General features: G+C 37.7%; 2 protein-coding genes across 3 annotated transcripts; both read right to left on the bottom strand.

Moving 5' to 3' along the window:
- Positions 1-1,591: 1,591 nt before the first annotated feature.
- On the bottom strand, positions 1,592-4,108 carry LOC117911497 (probable flavin-containing monooxygenase 1). The gene is made up of 5 exons (XM_034825897.1): positions 3,644-4,108; positions 3,261-3,498; positions 2,995-3,170; positions 2,539-2,897; positions 1,592-2,079 (listed from the first exon to the last, which is right to left on the bottom strand). Exons 1-5 carry the CDS (start codon positions 4,079-4,081, stop codon positions 1,737-1,739), a joined length of 1,554 nt encoding a protein of 517 aa, XP_034681788.1. The 5' UTR covers positions 4,082-4,108; the 3' UTR covers positions 1,592-1,736.
- A 3,886-nt stretch (positions 4,109-7,994) lies between these two features.
- On the bottom strand, positions 7,995-19,486 carry LOC117911313 (isocitrate dehydrogenase [NAD] regulatory subunit 1, mitochondrial). Of its 2 annotated transcripts, none has more exons than XM_034825635.1 (4): positions 18,858-19,486; positions 10,893-11,120; positions 8,875-8,953; positions 7,995-8,628 (listed from the first exon to the last, which is right to left on the bottom strand). In XM_034825635.1, exons 1-4 carry the CDS (start codon positions 19,380-19,382, stop codon positions 8,354-8,356), a joined length of 1,107 nt encoding a protein of 368 aa, XP_034681526.1. In that variant the 5' UTR covers positions 19,383-19,486; the 3' UTR covers positions 7,995-8,353. The 2 variants fall into 2 exon arrangements, with proteins under 2 accessions (XP_034681526.1, XP_034681525.1); XM_034825634.1 differs by having other exon boundaries at positions 10,893-11,132; positions 18,858-19,485.
- Positions 19,487-20,433: the final 947 nt, after the last annotated feature.

Genomic DNA, 20,433 nt, shown 5'->3' with positions numbered 1-20,433 from the left:
TTTCAAATATTAAAATACAATATATTTCCAAACAATATAATTAAATGAAATAAATTTTATCTTTATGGTATCTTCATTTTTCACTTTCTAAACTCAATTATATATTAATTTGTTAAATTTTTTATTTTTATACTTTGGTAGCCACTTTTTTTTATCAATGTATATGTTATTACCCAAGGTCATAAATTTTATCCTTTTTGTTTTTATCATTTTTAGGGTTTTTCTAATATTTTTATTCCATATTTTTTAATAGAAATTTTTGTCTAATTTTTTTTTCTATCAATTTATGATATTTGGATCCTTGTGAATACCCACTTATATATAGTGGATGTTGATGGTGCACCTATCACACCTCTAAGTGAGAGGATATTTAGTGAATAATTAATATACATAAATATGTTGGGTGGGCATAAGCTATGATATCAATTTGTTTGAGTAATAAGATTAATAAAGAAACACATAGGAAAAATAAAATTGGGGAGAGTTAAAAACTTTATTGTATTTCATTACTTTTTCTTATTCATATATAATCTCTTATTTATAAATACTCATATTAAACAAAATCAAAACTCATATTAATAAAATATAGAAACTTTTTAAAATTTCAAAACTTAAAAATAGAAACTACAATAATTAGTCAAAATAAAATATCCTCCTTAACTTTTTAAAAACTAAATCTAATTATAATGTTTTGAAATTTTCTAAATCAAATTTACTTTCCAACAAAATAATATAGGTTTGGCCTTCTGATTATTAAGTTTTGAGACAAAGTGAAAGTGTCGATTTTGTGGAAGGAAGTTGAAAGCAGGATGGTTTGTATATGAATTGGAAATCAATTGAAAAATAAGCAAGTATGTGATAAAATTTAATATTTATTATTTAATAATTTAAATTAATTTTAAATTAAATTATTTTTAAGTTAATAACTTAAAACTTATTACTTATTTTTTGTTGTTTGATAAAATTAACTCAAAATTTATTTTAAATTATCAAATTAACATATTTATCTTCATTAATTATAATTAATATTTATCATTATTAATTTTAACTAATATTTAATTTCATCAATACTTAAAGCATTTTAGATACATAAGATGACCTTAAAATTCTTACTATAACAAATAAATCATAGATTTGTAATTATGATGGTTAAATATATTCTCATAAAGTTAACTATTTTGACTTAAATACTTAAAATTATTTTTTATTTTAAGTTATCACATTAAATTATTTTATCAAATATGCTTATTAATTTACTTAATAATTTGAATTAAATTATTAAATTACTTTAAGTCATTAAGTTAATTTACGGGATTTAACACCACCCCTCTCGGCAAAACTAAAGCCCATCTTCGCAGCACCTACTCAAGAAGTATAAAAAATATATCCATACCCACACTTTATTGTTTTTTCTCTAGATTGATTAGTGAAGTACTTAGAATAGGAAGAGCCCAATTCAGGTAGAACAAGATTGCAGTAACCCAAACAGCCCAAGGGAGATGAAAATCACGGAACCACTCCAAAGTCCCTCTCAAATTGAATCCAAGATTGCAGTAAGTAGAACAAATTAATGCTTCACTGAATCTGGATATGGCTAGATAACTCAAACCTCTTCTTTTATTCCTCTCCTTCCAAATGCACTGTGGCAGAAAGGAACAGACCCCAATTCCTTTATTCTTTTCTACTAGTGAGCTTCATCACATGACTTTACACGAAATTGAATGTTAATTTCAGTTTTAGGATGGGCAGTAATCACTTGGGACATAAGGCTCAAACAATTCTGCAAAAAATCCCTTCTTTCTCTTAGGGTTCCACCCCATGTCCTTGCAGAGTTGATCATTGTACCAGATATGCAGAGCACCTATGCATGATCTCCGGTAGTACTCGCCGGAGGATTGCTTCATATACTTGTCCCATCTTGCTGCATCTTTCTCCATCTCTTTAATGCTTGGCAGCTTGAATGTGCTGTCAAGAAGCTCTGCTAGCCACCGGCACCTCATCTCCGATGTGTAGAGGTTTGAAATACTCTCCGAGAATCCAATTACCGCTAGCTGTGGAATTCGAGGGTTAATGCATTCCCTAGTCAAGTGAAACAAGTGAATTAATTAGTACCGTCATTGAAAACCTTAAGATCAAATTACATATAAATGGATTGTAATAATCCATTTCTTACTATTTAAATATTGTCTGCATTGGGTTCAATGGACTCTCACAATTTTAAAATAAAGTCATACATATATATAAGTTATGAATTTTTCCTTCTATCCAATGTGATATAGCACAATCAACTCTATACAAACACAGTGTTCTGGGATTGTGAGGTTAAACAAATAGTCATTCTTGGGATCGAACAAACAAAAACTCGTATCAGAGTTAAGTATTGATTTTGATACCATTTACAATAATTCATTCCTAATCGTGTAGATATTATTCGTTTTAAACTTGAAGACTTTTGTGAGCTTAAAACGCATATATAAAACTAAGAAGAACCCATTGATACGTAGGACCAGTAAATGTGAGAAATGTGAGATATCGTACCTATAGAATGGAACCGATGCAGTTGGGGACCCAAGGATGCAGTCCTGGAAGGCGGGGGACACGAATATATCTTTTAGCTTCTTCTCTCCCTTGAATCCAGTAGCCAGAATGACCAAATCCGTTTCTATAGGAGTGATCTCGCCATCAACCACAATGCCTTGTTCGCAGAAGCTAAACTTTGGAGCTTTCTTCAAAATGATACTTCCCTTTTCAACTCTATCATAGAACCCCTCTGGCACTGTTGAGATCAAACAAGCGCTGATCTCTTTGAGAAAGCTATGTTTTGGTACCATCCCAAACTTTTCTAGGGACAGCTTCTTCTTTATATGAGATTCCACCCACTTTGAGAATCCCCATCTCTGTCGAAAGATTACACAAGAAATAGCTTAAAATTAAGAAACCGAAAATTCCAGATTTCAGGAACACATTTGTAAGTCTAGAGTTATAAATATATACCACAGGTGAAAGAATGGTTGCTAGGAGACTCAGAAAGAACCCTTCACCAGGCTTATGAACTAGAAGCTCTGAGAAGCGACTAAAATACAGATAAGCCAGTGGCACTCCCCATGGCTGATAATCAGGGACGTTCCAGTGCTCAGTCTTGTATAACAGTCTGCATGGATTTTGCTCTCCTACAAAGAAAATTCACTCATTTCTAATCAATCCACATGTAAAATGAAAATAGCTTGGGATCTGATTCATAATCGGAATCTGTCTCACACCATTTGCTGCTGAACACTCCATCGATATGTCCAGTGCATGTTTCTGGAAACCAACCACAGCTGTTCGTTTCCCTTTGATGAATTCTGCTGCGCTTGCAAAATCCATGGCGGAATACTCCATGGAATGTATCACCTTTCCATGGAACGCCTCTGGGCCTTTACCGGGGGGAAATTCTGGGATGTTTGGAACATCGGTGAACCGTCCAATGCAGAGAATAACAAAGTCCACTTGGTGAACCTGTGTCACATAAATTTCATCGAAGAATCCAATATTTTAGTATATGTCAGCAATTTATAGCAGTTTCCACATGAATCTTTAGTACTATTTATTCACAAGCACAGTAATGAAATGAATATGTATATACATATAATCATATATATACCTCAGTTGAAAGGATCTGTGTGTCGGTCACAGTAAGGTTCCATTTCCCTTTAGAGCTGAACGCCTCACCATTGCCTCCCCACAGCTCCCATGCCTGCATCTCTTCATCTGAAGCCCCTTCATACTCGATACTCACCACCTTACTATTGAACTTGATGTGCCTGAGCAAGTCGAAATGGCAAGCATAGGACTGCAGATAATCGAACAATTGGAACTGGTTAGGGAACTCTTCTTCCACTGAAGATGGCCATGGGAAATCTGAGAACTGGTAGAATGGTTTGGGTGTTTGGAGCTTTGTAGTCTCGAGTGTCTTCCTCCATACTCCGCCGATGCTGCTCCGGGACTCGAAAACAACCGGTGTGAAGCCTTTGGAGAGGGTATACTTGCAGGCAAGGAGGCCACTGATGCCAGCTCCTATGATGGCTACCTTCCTCTCCATTGAGATGTGTGATGTGTGTCATAGGCCATGGAATCCCATATAAAGAAGAGAAAAATGCCAAGGCCCATCCTGCCACCATGGGTGCGCAGCCCCCGGGCTACACATGTTTACATTTAATATCCTTTTCAAAATTGAATTTAATATATAATTATTTTTCATTTTTCTCCTTACTAATTTTACTAATAAAAAAGGGTTTTTGGTGCCTTAAAAACTCTTCCAAGTTTTATAAATGATCTTTAGTGGGTGATTGCATGTTAGGAAACCTTATAACCCAAAACCAACATGAATTAAAATTTTCAGAAATTTTGTCCATATTTTGGTCAAATTTCTCTGTACTGGCACACATACCAAATCAATATTACGGCAATTATTTGGAGCTTTCCTTATAAGATGCTATGTTATATATATATATATATATATATATATATATATATATATATATATATATATATATATATATATAATTCCTATGGAGGAGTGGCCCACTCGTGTCACACTTTGGAACAAAAAAGAAAGGAACAAAAATGTCTTACATCATTACATTTAAAAAAAAATATGAAATAGTGCTTGTTATCATCTTGAAAATCGTACAATAGTGGATTCAATGTTAGTAGTTAGTACTTTGTCTTCCCAACTTTTTTCAATGGCCACTTAACAATCAAAAGATGTAGATGATTAAACTTTATCATATGATTAGATTTGTTTATAATTCATAAATAATTGTTCCCATGATATATTTATAATATTTTTAGTGTTAGTGGAAAATATTTTTGTTAATGAAGCAAAAGTCATTGCTCAAAAGATTTGACCATCTCCATCTATGATGAAGTTCAAGATTATGTCCAATGATTTTTTCTTTTAGGTTGATTGTTTGATTCAAGATAATGTACAATAAATAGGTTAATTAGAAAATGATTGTTTGATAGTGACCATGATTAATTTACTTGAAACATAAATTGATCTCACTTTCAAATGATGTCTTCAAATGGTTTCTAAGGATTGTTCACATTGTGGATTTAGGAGATGCCCACTCCAACCTACTCGATCTAAATTATTTATTGCTATCTCAATCAGATACAAGCTAGATTGTGTAACTTGTTTGGCATTTTTTCTACTTTTACTTTCTAGTAATGATAAAACTTTTGAAGTTGAATTCTAATTTTTTAACGGGAAGATTTTGGAGATATGAACCCTTTTGTTTTTGTTCTTGAAGTGGGAGGATTGAGATATGTAAACTTTTTAGTTGTTGGAAATTTTGAGTGAAAATGTGAGGAAAAATAATATAATGGGAAAAACATGAACAAATTATTTTTTTTTCCTTTAATTCTTTTCTTAAAGCAAACATAATAAAAAGTTTTATTAATTTTTTTTAATAAATATTGTTTTGGAAGTTGCATTATTTATTATGAAGTTTTTGTCCGTTCTAAACCTAATGATTCTTTCGTATTTTAATTATACAGCTAAAAGAAGTTTACCAAATATGTAGCATCATGATTTTTTTTTCACCTATTTGATATAAGAAATCATATTTAACCTTTATGCAGATACAATGTCCACATTATGTTATACGTGTCCCATGAATTACAAAGTCGTTCTACTAGACAAACACTTCTCACAAGGTTATACAGGCAAAGTCACCAAATCCAAAATTGTCATGATATCATTTGTAATGATTTGCCTCATTCCATGTAGATATTATTTGCTTTAAGCCCGATTGACTCTTATAACTTTAAAAATTATTTTCATAATTAAGAAGAATCCATACTTATTTTGAGGAATTCCTATTAGGTTGTTATTTTGTCTTTGTTGTCTAAAGAGAATTTTTTTTTATTCATTTGTCAGTTTTCCACAAAACAAGACTAACGATCAATTCAAGTTTAAGTGTCTAGTGAGGCAAAATCTCCTTATTTCTTCATTGTCAATTCTCCTCAAGAGGCAATGGTATTGAAAGAGTTGTTTCAAGGAATAATGTTGAATCTTGAGAATGAGAATGTAGGAATTGTTATCTTTGGAGCAAGAGATCGAAGAAGTCTTTCCTATGGAGGTGAAAGTGTCTTATTTGGTGTCAAAACTTTCTTCCCATAATCGACGTAGATATATATCTCAACCACCCCCTCCCCTGTATAGACATATTTTTCTCGTTGTGTTTCACGAGATTGCAAAACTACTACCCTCCCCCTCCCTCCATATATATAGACATATTATTCTTATTGTTGTTTTATAAGAGTGCGAGATTACTAAAACAAATAAACACTCCTTGTAAGGTTAAACAAAGTCTCACATTGGGTTAAAGATCGACTCTAATATCATGTCTAATGACCAACTTTTTTCTATGCAAATATTATTTGTTTTAAAGCTAAATTGATCATCATGACTTCACAACGTCTTTAAAACAAAGCTCAATATATTTTTAGTGTTAGGAACTTCTTTCTCTAACTAATACGAGATAATCACAATCACCCATCATGTAAAGACAACGTCTTTGTCGTATCCCATAAAATTGTTAAGTTAAATACACAAACACCTCATGTGAGGTTGGACAAATAGATGCTCACATTAAGATCAAAGATTGACTTTAATACCACTTATAATGACCCACTTCCTTAGGCATCGGATCTTGAGAGGAGAATAACTACATATATAGTTGAGATTGATTCATTATAAAATAGTATTAAAATCAATCTCTAATTTGATATGGGACTTTGTTTCACCTTGCAAATTATAGGATTTGAATAATTTGATAAGTATCGAAATGTGTGATCATCGAAGTCACCTTATATATACATTTAAGTTTCATTACTTTATATCAAATTCGATTCAATTTCTTTCTATTATATATATATATATATATATATTCTATTGTTTTGTAACTTATATCATTATTTAGATTTTCATCAAATGACCTTCTCTCTCTTTTGTTGGCTTGTTTTCTGCTTTCCTCCTCGGAGATTGGTCAAATAATAACTAACAAGCCAAGGACGGCTACATGCACCAATGCATAGTTTACTTCAACTCGTGGGCGGCTACATATGAGATTATATATAGTTTTACTTCAACTTGTAGACGGTGGATTCCTTCTACTGTCTACGTATAGTCTACATGCAGAGAATTCCATGCATACCACGCATTGGAAAAATGCAAATTTCAAAATAAAATTTTATTTGTCGAGTATTTTTAATGTATTAGCTAATATAGTATCATTGTAGCACTACTATATCATGTAATCTATAAATATTTCAATGACCATCATCAATAAAATTAACATGGATGTAAATTTGTTTGGTTTTCGTTCATTGGAGGTTGTGATGATGGGTTTGATGATTATAAATTACATGGGTTACGTAAGGTTCATTGAAGGTTGTGATGATTGGTTTAATGATCATAAATTATTGAGTCATATTGTTTAGTAAGTCTTCTGCTTTGTTTAGACAATTTTGTTACTTTTATGTATAAAAATCTTTTTAAATAGCAACTTACCCATAAAAGGTTACATATATATATATAAATGTGTGTGTACACGCAGGCATGTCCCTTTACCAAAGGGAGGAAAGGCCTTTCGACCCAAATTAAATTCCGACTTCAGAGCACCTATATATATATATATATATATGTGTGCATGCATGTGTGTGTGGCCCTTCACCAAAGGGAGGAAAGGCCTCTCGACCCAAATTAAATTCCAACCTCAGAGCACCTAAACAAGTAGCACACAATCAAGTCTCAAATAGTAGTTTTCTCAAAGTAGTATTGCAGAAAACCTACTTACCGGTATAGAAATTTTAGCCTTGGATGATAGCTACGATCAACTTGCTAGTACAGGCCTTCAGCTGCAGAACAACGATACATGCATATTGATGGAGTGACACAAAAGAAGACCTCAATCATTCTATAGGACACTCAAGGAGGTTAGTGCTAAGAAGTGAGCAAGTCCATAAGCAGTATTTCGTTTTATTGCTTAAATTACATAGGCAATCATATAAAATAAAATGAGTTAAGAGTTGGTATAAACTACATTCCTCTCACCAAAGGAGAAACAATGTGAACTTTTATCCAATGGAAAATTGCAGCAAGTAAACTCTCAGGGGGGCTTTTATTTGAGCATTTCTTGACTTCAAGGATTAACTCAGATTATTTCAAAAGAATATAGACTTTCCTGACAGATTGCAGGAGGAGAACCTAAAAATGATGTGAAAGAAACCGATATCATACTGGCCAATGGAAGATCTCGAGCGAGGAGGTAGGTCCAAGAATTGCGTTGCGCCTTTTACAAATCCATCAGTCTAGAGCTGCAATGACAGCATCAACAACCTCCTGGGTGGTGCTTGTCCCACCAAGATCTTTTGTCCTGTACTTGCCCTCTGAGATTACAGTTTTCACAGCAGTCTCTAGTCGATCAGCAAATGAAGGAAATTGGAGATGCCTCAGCATCATGGCTGATGAGAGGAGCAAAGCCACTGGATTTGCCTTCTTTTGCTGTGCTATCTTTTCATTACCAACATTTCCTGCTGAAGCACCTTGCTCAAAAATGGCATGATCAGCACCCACATTGCCTGCAATCATCAAGCAACTGATTAGGGATGGAAGGATTGGCCTCAAAAAATGTTGATAAATAAGATAATAAATTATCAGACAACTCAGCTTCCTAGCCCTGACTGATTATATCCATTGATCTTTTTAAAAAAATAGCATTTGCCTGCTGCTGAAAGGTAACCCATGGTTCCTTATCCTTCATTTTTCTAATCTCTTCTTCACTACTAATTTATTTTCGTTTTTCATTATTCAAAAAGAAAAGGTACCTCCTGGCATGACACCAGTGCCTCCTGCAATACCAGCTGCAGTATTTGCCACCAGATTTCCATAAAGATTAGGTGTCACCTGCAAAACATAGCACATCCATCACCAATTGACAGAAAATAATTGAAGTGTTGGACCAACTCTGAAGTTATGCAAAACCATTAATTGGCCAGAAGCATATAGTACAAGAAACAACTAATAAGGTAGGACATTTTTCTGTGTGAAACTAACTTATCAAAAAAAAAATTCTGTGTGAATATAGCTAATTATTCAGCACATTTAACACCAATATGAAGTATGTGGCTTTCACAGCATCCCACAACAAGCTTTGCCATGTCCAACCTTCTCACTCTGGTTCTGGTGCTTTGAGGATTTACCCCACATCAGCTTGAGCGTCACACCCTTTATGACCAGTTTCTTTGAAAGCGCTTCTGCTGCACTCATTGCATCTTCAGTAGTAGAGTACGTGAAGCATGAGTACACAGTATCCCATGCTTTTGGATTTGATTTTACCATGAGCACAAAAATGGTCTCTTGGGTCCTCTGCTCGAAAAATCTTGCATCAAACCACCACCCACAATGAAGGTGTCAGTGCTCTTATATCATGGAGAGGATTTGGCATCATGCGAGTTTTCTCTCTAATTTTCTTCTTGAACTTCATAAATCAGTACAATAGTCTCACCTAAACTAGATACCCCAAAAAGACACCCTGCTATTTCTTTTACAAGAACAACCTCAACTTTCTTGTTCTATGGGTAAAAGAAGAAAAGCCTACTATTTATCTCTTCAATAGAAGTTACTTAAAAAAAAGGTTTTAAGAGAGAGAGAGACAGAGAGACAGAGAGCTTTTGCAGCTTCAGAAAGACACAATCCTATGCTTATAATGCTCAATTATGCTATTGACAGAATCCACTATGTTAATATTTCTTATCCATAATGCATTAACAAGCTATTGCTAAGTAAAACTCCCTTTTTTTAAGAGAGACAGAGAGACAGAGAGCTTTCACTCCCTCAGAAAGACACAATCCTATGCTTGTAATGCTCAATCATGCTATTGACAGAATCCACTATGTTAATATTTCTTATCCATAATGCATCAACAAGCTATTGCTAAGTAAAACTCCATATCCATCTATAGTATCATTTTGGTAGTCATATAGAAAAGTTCAAAGACATTGGAGCTATTGCTAAAATTTAACAGAAGGGACTTTTACACCATTGGTCACAACAGCCACCTATGGTGATGTAAATCTGGCCATGGCACTTCACAAATCAAGATTTGTAATGATCATTAGAATTTTGTCATAGCCTTTGATGGAAAACTAAGGAAATTAAATTATTTAATTGTGTCATGTCAATATCAATGAAATCATAGCTTCCCTGACAACATAATGTCAAGGTAAAAGATTGTGAGATCCTTTTCCATTCACCTATATGTTTCATCGATGACAAGGGAAAACTGGATAAAAATATCTCATAGAAACAGGTGTAGTCATTCATCAACTGCATCAATCATGATCTCAACCCTCTTTTTCCAAACCTCAATCAGCATAGCCTCAATAGTATATCACATCTTACCTCATGTTTTTGCTAGAAATCAAGCATATCAGCCATCGCCTTCGTGGTAGCAACCATACAATCAAACTTCTCTTTCGTTCAAAAGGTTTAAAACAACAATTGCATGGTTTTCGCCAACTAACCCCACAAAGTGAATGAGTTTCCAATCAATTCAATAAATTTAGACTAAGCAGTTACACAGTTTTTGCCTGGACAAGGGACTTAACAGCACTTCTGCACAAAAAAGAAAGAAGCACTGATTTGTGAACGCATTCTCCCATCCAAATTTACTAAGAAGCATATCAATTCTTGGAATTGTGGACTAATGTGTTAAGGTTTATCAGCAACAAATACACATGATTACAGTTTATAGATACAAACATATATCAAGTAATAATATCAGCAGAATTAGTGGCTAAGGAAAAGTTTCCCATGAAATAAATCCATTTGCAAAGCCACATACCATGACATCAAATTGCTCCGGCTTTGAAACCAGTTGCATGCAGCAGTTATCCACAATAATTTCGCTGTATGCGATACTGGGGTAATTTTTCGCAACTTCCCGACAGGATTCTAAGAAGAGACCGTCTGCAAGTTTCATAATGTTGGCTTTGTGCACAGCTGTCACTTTCTTTCGGTTGTTTAGGTAAGCATACTCAAAGGCATATTTTGCAATTCGTTCGGAGCAGAACTTTGTAATCACCTAGCAAAGCAGCTGGATCAGAAACAGACACAATTCCATACTGTCGGAAAAAGAACACTTTATAAAAATCTTAAACACTAAATTTATAATGCTATCTAAAAAAAATGTAGAGCTCCACCATTAAGGAGAAGGAACAACTAAATCAAACAATCAAAATGCTGCAGGAACAAACATTCCTTTGGATGCAGAAGTCAGCGGCATTATCACTGAGACAAATAAAAACGTTGGCAGATGTCCCAGAAAGGGGGAAAAGCTATGCCTGGATCCTTACTAATTGTTTTATAACAATCATGCTTTCATGTTGAGAGGATCTCAGTAATTGTTTTACATCAGTTGTGGGCTTAACAGCCAATACTTCCAATACTATGTATACTTGATTTAGGGAGAGCAGGATGGATTCCAGGGGTGGAAGTTGTTGTTTTGTGGTGGAGTCCAAATCCTTTGAGATTTTGGTTGAGGATTTGGGAGGAAAGCTGAAAGGCTGCATTTGGGAGAGAAGCAAAGGTGTCTCCTCTTGGATTAGATTCAGGGAGGCTAGTTTACGTTGCTTACTGGATGGAGTAGAAGCTTGTTGTAGAGAGGTTAATAATCAAGATTGGGTTATTGGCTGGGAGGAGGGGAATAGGAAGTATAGATTGGAGCGTCGTTTGAATGAGGCAGGAAGGTTCATTCTCTGCTTAGTTCGTGATATTGAATCAAAAAAGTACAGCATTATTTTTCCAGAAGGGAAGGGACATTCTTTTGGATGGAATTCCTTGGCAGTGAGGTTGAGAGGTCTTGGTGTGGCCCAAACAGGTGGCTTACAGGTAACCAAAGGACCAGAGGATTTGTTGAGGGCGAAGGGGGGCTCAAAGGTCCAGTGGAGGGAGAAAGGGGTGGAGCTAAAATCTTACGCAGATGTTGTTAAGACGAGCCCGGGAAGGGTAGGCCAGTCAGTTTGGTTAGAGGTGGGTGAAAGAGAAGTGCGATGAAGGTTAGATCAGTTAAGACAGTGTCTGGTAGGCTAGTGGGGTTTTAACTCAGCTCCTTTTCCTAAGTTGGAGTACGTAAGGAGTTGGGCTTTGCAGCATTGGGCTTTAAAGGGGAATCTAAGGGTTGTTGTGTTAGGCAAAGGTCTCTTGCTGTTTGACTTCGAGTTGCCAAGTGAGGCTGAGCGTGTTTTAGCTAGAGGCTTAAGAAATATAAAGGAAAATGTTATTATTTTGGATAGATGGAACCCTGAGGTGGGATGTCTCTGCAAGGACTCCATTGCTAACGAGGTTTGGGTAAGGGTGGTCGGGCTCCCACTTCATCTATGGAGTACGGAGGTGTTTAAAAGAATTGGTGATGGGTCTAGAGGATTTGTAGCAGTGGATGAAGACTTTGTTTCTTCGTCTGAGCTGCAGTGGGCTCGGATCCTTGTGAAGCTCGCGGACAAGGAGTTTCCCAACTTTGCTCACATTGTTGTGGGGTCGGGATGTTATTCCTTTCAACTTTGGTGGGAGTCTTCACCTTGGTTCACGCAGGTGGTGTCGGCGGGAAGCCTCGACGGGGAGGGCAGCTCAAGGGTAGGAGAAGAAGATGGTGGAACATCACGCGCTCTTTGTTGTGGGCATAGTTGTGAAAGGCGCGCCTAAGGCGCGCCTAGGCTCGGGGCGACGCGACGCCACCCTCCGGCGCCTCGCCTGAAGGCAGGCGACGCCCCTTCAGGAAGGCGCCGCTTAGGCGCGCAAGGCGCTCGCCTCCGACAAGGCGTGAGGCGCTCGCCTGAGTCGCCTCCGACGGTCCGACCAGGTACGCGCCCCTCTTTCTCCTTCTCCTTCTCCTTCTTCTTCTTCTTCTTCTTCTTCTTCTTCCTCCCGTCGGGTTGCAGAACTCTACACCCTCAGCCCTAATTTTTTTTTTTTAATTTGTGGGACCAAACGGCATCGTTTTGGTCCCTGTTCTTTTAAAAGAACAGGGTTCAAAACGGCGTCATTTTGGCCCCTTTTAATTTAAAAGGAAAGGTCCAAAACGACGTCGTTTTGGACCCTGTTCCTTTTAAAAAAAAAAAACAGGCCAAAACGACGCCGTTTTGGCCTGTTCCTCCATTCCAGCTCCCTTTTCTGGTCTTTCTCAACCCGAGACCACTCCCAATCGTGTCCTAGCCTCAGCCGTGCTGGAGAAGTGAAGAAGAAGAAGAAAAAAATATATATATATAAGGGAAAATAGGAGAAAATATATAAGTAAATTAGGGTGCGCCTCACTTCACTAAAGCCCGCGCCTTAGGTGCGCCTTGCGCCTCAGGCTCCAGGACTACTTTGCGCCTTGGTGCGCCTTGAGCCTTTTAAAACTATGGTTGTGGGAGTCAAAGGGAGAAGGTGGAGCAATTAAGGTTGCAGCGGGGAGTACTTGACGTGTCTTCTATTGGAGGTGTTCCTTCCATCCCTCCTGTTGTGGTCTCTGGTGCAGAGACTGTTGTGGAGGATAGGGTAGGTACTGCTGATGGACATGTGAAAGGGGGCAGGGAGACTTCTTTTAAAAGGATAGACGTTTCTGTTCTTAGGCCAAAAGGCCTTCGTTTTGGGCTCAACGTTTTAGAACTTGAGGAGACCCAGGGCCCTTTAAAAGAACTTAGGGAGCCCCAGGGCCCTTTAAAAGAAATACAAGAGGGCTTAGGCCAAGACTCCAGGCCCAATGACTTAATCGTTGTGAAAGGCTGCAGAGAGGGGGCGACGAGAGTGGGCCTTAGGCCTGAAGGCTCTGACCAGTGGGTGGAGGGGTTTTATATGGGGAAGAGTCTTCTGTCATTCGTCCTAGGGCACAAAGTGTGAGCTCGATTAGCAAGGAGAGAGGCGTAAGTGGAGACGTTGATCCCTTTGTCAGCATGACGAGAGTTGCGTTGCCAATGGAAGTCTCTGCGGTGGTGAAAAGGGGGTCGATGACTAATGAAGCGCTATGCAATGAAGCTTCCAGGTATGTCGAAACTTCGTCGCTTTCTGTGGGGGGTCGGGAGCTCTCTTCTTCTACTCTTTCATCTGGGTTTGACCGGGTTGGGGTGAAAAAGGGGGCCTTTGCTGGTTTGGCCTCTGTGATTGATGGAGAGGAGCAGCTTCCTCTGAGTATTATTCTAGCAGATGGCAACAATGTGGAGTTGGTCACGGAGAGGGAGAAGTCCTTGGGTGGTGAAGGAAAGGAAGAGGGGGGGGGGGGGGAATTGAGGATTTGTTACAGGATCTGGATGGTAAAGGATGTTGATGGGACAGTAGCTACTTGGCGAGGTTCAGCAAGTTTCTGGGTTTTTCGACGGAAGGTTTTGAAGGCGAAATTTTGAATCGGCTCCTAAGGACCAAGAGAAGAAGAGAGCAATATATTAAGAAGGGAATCTCGGGGGCCACTAAGTTTGATCGTGAATTGAAAAAATTGGAGTGGTTCATCAATTATAATGGCACGAGAAAGGAGAAATCTCTGGTTAGAGAAGGTGAGGCTAGAATCTCGAACCTTAGATGAAGATAAAGATTTTATCTTGGAATGTTAGAGGGACCAATGATAGAAATAAAAAGAAGGTTATTAAGGCTTTGATCAGGTTGCAAAGAGTGGATTTGGTGTGTCTGCAGGAGACCAAAATTCAAGATATGTCCCTGGGGATTGTTCACAGTCTTGGAGTGGGAAGATTCTTAGGTTAGGGTGCTATGAATGCAAGGGGGGCTGCTGGTGGGGTGGTAGTTTTTTGGGATAATAGAGTTCTGGAGTTAGTAGGCATGGAGGTGGGTCTCTTCTCAATTTCGTGTCGTTTTAGAAATTGCAAGGATGGCTTCTTGTGGACCTTTACAAGGACGTACGGACCTACCATGAAACGGTATAGAGAGTTGTTTTAGGAAGAGTTAGGTGTCATTCGAGGGTTGTGGTCTGATCCTTGGTGTATTGGAGGGGACTTTAACGTGGTTAGATTTCCCAGCGAGCATAGTAGAGAAGGAAGAATTATTGGAACCATGAGAAGATTTTCGGAGGTGATTGAGGAGTTGGCTTTAAGAGATTTGCCTCTTCATGGGGGGTCGTTTACATGGAGTGGAGGGCTAAATGGTCATTCCAGGTCTAGACTAGATCGCTTTCTGATATCGGAGGATTGAGAGAATCATTTCAATGGGGCGATCCAATGTTCTCTCCCAAGACCAGTGTCGGATCATTTCCCAATTCTGTTAGATGAGGGTGGGGTGAGGAGAGGTCCAATCCCGTTTCGGTTTGAGAATATGTGGTTAAAGGAGGAGGGGTTTAAGGAGCTGCTAAAGGGCTAGTGGCAAGGTTTCAACTATAGCGGGTCCTATAGTTTTATCCTGACAGAAAAATTAAAGGCTTTAAAAATTAAGTTGAAGGGTTGGAACATGGAAGTGTTTGGAAAAGTGGGGATGAACAAGAGGTTGGCTCTGGACAAAGTGTCTTTTTGGGATGATTAGGAGCGGCTAAGAGTTTTAAACGAGCAGGAATTAGAGGCTAGAAAGGAGGCTACAGAGGATTTCAAGAATTGGGCGCTTATCGAGGAGATTTCGTGGAGACAAAAATCAAGAGAAACATGGTTGAAGGAAGGCAATAAAAACATGGGATTTTTTCACAAGATGGCAAACTCTAACAAAAGGAGGAATTGCTTGAAAAATATTAAAGTCAATGGCACCTGGCTGTCAGAAGATCATGATATTCAGAGGGGTGTGGTGAGGGCCTATCAGAATCTATTATCGGATCCTGGTGGTTGGCGCCCTTGTTTGAACAGTCTTGAGTTTGACAGTATTGGGGTTGAAGAGGCAACCATGTTGGAGGAGATCTTTTTTGTGGAAGAGGTATCTTCGGCTCTTTCAGATCTGAATGGGGATAAGGCCCCTGGTCCGAATGGGTTTCCCCTTGCCTTCTGGAAATTCTGTTGGGATTTCGTCAAAGATGAGATCATGGATTTTTTTCAAAGATTTTTTTGAGAGGGGAAAATTTGTCAGAAGCCTGAACACCACCTTCCTAGTTTTAATCCCAAACAAAGGCGGGGCTGAAGATTTGAGAGATTTTAGACCCATCAGTTTGATGGAAGGACTATACAAGCTGCTTACTAAGGTCTTAGCTAATAGATTAAAAAATGTAGTGGGAAAGGTGGTGTTTTCATCCCAAAATGCTTTTGTTGAAGAAAGGCAAATTCTCGATGTTACTTTAATTGCTAATGAGGCCATAGACTCCTTGCTGAAAAGAAAGGAAAGTGGGGTGTTGTGTATATTGGATTTAGAGAAGGCCTACGATCATATTAATTGGGATTTTTTTGCTGACAGTGATGCAAAAAATGGGTTTTGGGGAGAAATGGGCTGGCTGGATTAGATGGTGCATATCCACTGCCTCGTTTTCTGTTCTGATTAACGGTTATCCAATCGATTTTTTCCGGAGCACTAGGGGGTTAAGGCAAGGAGACCTCCTTTCCCCTTACCTTTTTGTTTTAGGAATGGAGGCTTTAAGTAGCCTCATTAACAAAGCAGTAAGAGGGGGTTTTCTAACAAGCTGCAGGATAAGGGGAAGGGATGGCATTGGGATCCAAGTTTCGCACCTGCTGTTTGCTGATGATACGTTGGTCTTTTGTGAGGATTCCCAAGAGCAATTGACTTTTTTTAAGTTGGTTGTTACTGTGGTTTGAAGCCACTTCTAGTATGTGTATTAATTTGAACAAAAGTGAAATTTTGTTGGTGGGTAGAGTAGAGAATGTTGAGTTATTAGCTGCTGAACTTGACTGCAAAGTGGGATCTCTCTCTTCCACTTATTTGGGGCTCCCTTTGGGTGCTCCGCATAAGTCAGTGGTGGTGTGGGACGGAGTGGAAGAGACTTGCCTTGTGGAAGAGGCAGTTCATTTCTAAGGGAAGAAGAATCACTCACATTCGAAACACTTTGGCGAGTATGCCAACCTACCTCATGTCCTTGTTATGTATGCCAAAAGTGGTTAAATTAAGACTTGAGAAAACTCAAAGGGATTTTCTTTAGGGAGGGGGAGTGTTGGAGAAGAGGCCCCATCTTGTAAAGTGGGTTGTTGTTTGTTCTCATAAAAAGAAGGGTGAATTGGGGATTAGAAATCTTTCTACTCTCAATAGGGCCCTTCTGTGCAAATGGAGTAGGCGTTTTGTGGTTGAAAGGGATTCCTATTGGAAGCTTATAATGAGTAGGAAGTTTGGGAAAGAAAGAGGAGGGTGGAGTTCTCGTGGGGTAAGGAAGGGCTATGGGGTGGGGCTTTGGAAGGAAATCAGTAATGAAGGTTTGTTGCTGCTCAATAATGTTTCCTTCTCTGTGGGGGATGGCAAAAGGGTGAGGTTTTGGAAGGATATTTGGTGCGGGAATAATTCCCTTTGTGAGGTATTTCCCTCCTTGTTTGCATTAGCGGTTTCTAAAGATGCGTGGGTAGCGGACTGTTGGGATTCAATGGGAGAAGAGGGAGGGTAGACTCCCCGTTTCTCTAAACCTTTCAATGATTGGGAGGTGGAGGAGGTGGAGAGATTCCTTTCGACCATTCAAGGAAAAAGGCTAAATGCTGATGTGGAGGATAAGATGGTGTGGAAAGGGACGAAGAATGAGATTTTCACTATAAAGTCCCTTTATAATTCTCTTGATCATAGCTATGCAGTCCCGTTTCCGTAGAGCATTATTTGGAGTCCGGATGTTCCTACAAAGGTGGGTTTTTTTTGCTTGGGAAGCTTCATGGGGGAAGGTTCTTACTCAAGATCAACTCAAGAGGAGGGACTGGATTTTAGCTAACAGATGTTCTTTGTGTTGTGCTGAAGAGGAGACAATAAATCACATTCTTGTTCATTGTTCCAAGGCGAAGGTTTTGTGGGATCTCGTGTTTTCTTTGTTTGGTGTTAATTGGGTCCTTCCGTTTACGGTTAGAGACACTCTTTTAGGTTGGTGTGCTTCCTTTAAGGACAAGAAGCATAGAAAGGTTTGGCGGGCAACTCCTCTTTTGCTTATTTTGGACGGTTTGGAAGGAAAAAAACATGATAGTTTTTTTATAATGAGGTCTTGTCGATTCAAATAATGAAAAATTCCTTTATTTGTAATCTCTTTTCCTGGGCTAAGTCTTCTATAGTTGTAGGTCCCTTATCTTTGATTAACTTTGTGGACTGGTTGGGTTCTTGTTGAGGGTCGGTGAGTGTTTGTCTTTTCTTGTTTTTAGGTGACTCTTGTATACTCCCTGTATGTTTCAGGTCGCCTTTCAAGCACCCTTTTTCTAATATATTTTTGTGGGTTTATCTATCAAAAAAAAAAAAAAAAAGATCCTTACTAATATATTTTCAGAATATACAATAAACTATTTACTCCAAAATCAGACCAAACCCTCAAATAATTTCCCCAAATCCCTAATAGGTTATCGAACATGGCACTAGTTCCATAATTGACATTACTCAACAGCCCCTTTTTTTTTTTCACTTTCATGAGTGTAGAATTTCTTTTGATAGCATTTCTATTCATTGTTATCAGATTAATCACAAGCACTATGAAAAAGACAAACTCTGACGAACCATTAATTCAAAATCAAAATGCATAGCCATACTAATTATATGATCAACAACGAAATACAAAATAAATCAACATAATGACAAATTAAGTTAATGAAAAAATGTAATAAGAGGGGGAAAAAACTAAAATTTTAAGCATTTTAGGGGTCGCATTTTATATTTTTTTTCTTACCAAAACAGAACCAAAAGTCTATTTTCTTTTATGTTCCACCAGTTCTCTAGACATCCAAACAGACGTTACCTTAAGGCTTTCGACCACGCCGGGAACGACCTCGTGCTCAAGCCCAGCGTACTCGCCCTCCGTGTTCTCCCTCACCACAACAATATCAACATCATTGTGCCGCGTCGGCAAACCAGGCAAATTGCAGCAATTCACAAGCGAGGCATAAAGGTCGAGCTCCTTCCTCAGCTGAACATTCAACGAATTCACACCACCGCCCACCGGCGTCGACAAACCTCCCTTCAAACACACCTTGTTCTTGTGAATCGACTCCATCACCTCCGGTGGCACCGTCTTCATATCCCCGTGAATCTCGTACTTCTCGAAGTACACCGGCGCGTGCATCGCCTCCATGACCTGCTCGACGGCGCCCGTGACCAGAGGCCCGATGCCGTCTCCGGGGATCAGAGTGACGGCGCGCGGAGAGCCGTCTCCAGGACGAGGCATGTAGGTCACGGATCGGGACCCTAACCCTAGGAGAGGGTGGGGATCGAACGATGACCGGCCGACGAGTTGCTTGACGATGGGGAGGGCTCTCCTGGCCATTGATTTGGATGACTTTTTCGTTGACTTCGAATAAAATTAGGTTTCGGAGGGTTCGTGGTATACTGGTCTAAAATGTGATTTTCATGAAATGGAGGAGTTGAAGAGTCGCAGAGAAGCCATGAAAGACCGAAAAGTTACCAGAATTTTGTGCTTTTTGCAACTGTGTCCCTATTGTTTTGTATTTTTCGTTTTGGCCTCTTAATTTTTACCCCAAGTTTGAAATTTGTTTGCAAATGGACATTTTACTTTACGATAATTTAACTTTTATTTTATTTTATTTATTTATTTTTAGGGAAATTATAGGTACATAATTATGTTTTTCCATGACGGTTTGGGCAAAGGGATTTTATCTTTCTATTGAGCCAAATTGGATACATTCCGTAAAACTTAATATTCAATGTTTAATCATTTTAAATTAAATTATACTTAATTGATTGAATATTATTAAATTATTAACTTAATTTATTAAAATCATTTTTGACTTTAAATTACATTATTAAGTTACTTTAGTAAATATACTTAATAATTTAAATTAAACATGAATAAATTTTAAAAAATTAAGAAAATACATATTAAAAAAGTTCTTATTTTCCATATAATAAAAAGGTGAAGAAAGTTCGGAAATATCATCAACAACTAAGGCTCCATTTAGTCATATTTTGTAAAACTTATTTTAAAAAACTATTTTTCATTATTTAATTTAAAAACAATTTATAAGAACAAGTTTAAAAAAACATGATCAAACATACTTATATTTTTCTTTTCTTTTTAAAAAAAAACTAGTGAAAACGGCTCTACTTGTTCCCTAAAAATTGTTATCTATTCACTTTGATTTTTAAAAAATATTTTCAAAAAACAGTTGCAACTAGCGTTAGAAAATTTTTAAAATAATTTTTTATTTTTAAAAACATAAAATGATTTTTAAATCACGCAAACAAACACTCTTTTAGAGTGCATTTGATAATAATTCTAGAAAACATTTCTAATCTTTTTAACATTTAAATAAAAAAAAATTAAGTGTTAAAAATATTATAAATGTTTTTTTAAATCA

This window comes from Vitis riparia, chromosome 3 (genome assembly GCF_004353265.1).
Source record: "Vitis riparia cultivar Riparia Gloire de Montpellier isolate 1030 chromosome 3, EGFV_Vit.rip_1.0, whole genome shotgun sequence".
Lineage (NCBI taxonomy): Eukaryota > Viridiplantae > Streptophyta > Magnoliopsida > Vitales > Vitaceae > Vitis > Vitis riparia.
Note: the sequence above shows the minus strand (reverse complement) of the source record. Positions and strands in the feature narration are given on the sequence as shown.

Coding starts and splice junctions, on each gene's coding strand:
- LOC117911497 (XM_034825897.1), bottom strand. CDS start 4,081: ATGGAGAGGAAGGTAGCCATCATAGGAGCTGGCATCAGTGGCCTCCTT. Junction 2,898..2,994: donor CAACCATTCTTTCACCTGTG/GTATATATTTAT, acceptor ATCTTTCGACAG/AGATGGGGATTCTCAAAGTG. Junction 2,080..2,538: donor GCATCGGTTCCATTCTATAG/GTACGATATCTC, acceptor TCACTTGACTAG/GGAATGCATTAACCCTCGAA.
- LOC117911313 (XM_034825634.1), bottom strand. CDS start 19,382: ATGGCCAGGAGAGCCCTCCCCATCGTCAAGCAACTCGTCGGCCGGTCA. Junction 11,133..18,857: donor GCGTGGTCGAAAGCCTTAAG/GTAACGTCTGTT, acceptor CTGCTTTGCTAG/GTGATTACAAAGTTCTGCTC. Junction 8,954..10,892: donor CGGAGCAATTTGATGTCATG/GTATGTGGCTTT, acceptor TATGTTTTGCAG/GTGACACCTAATCTTTATGG.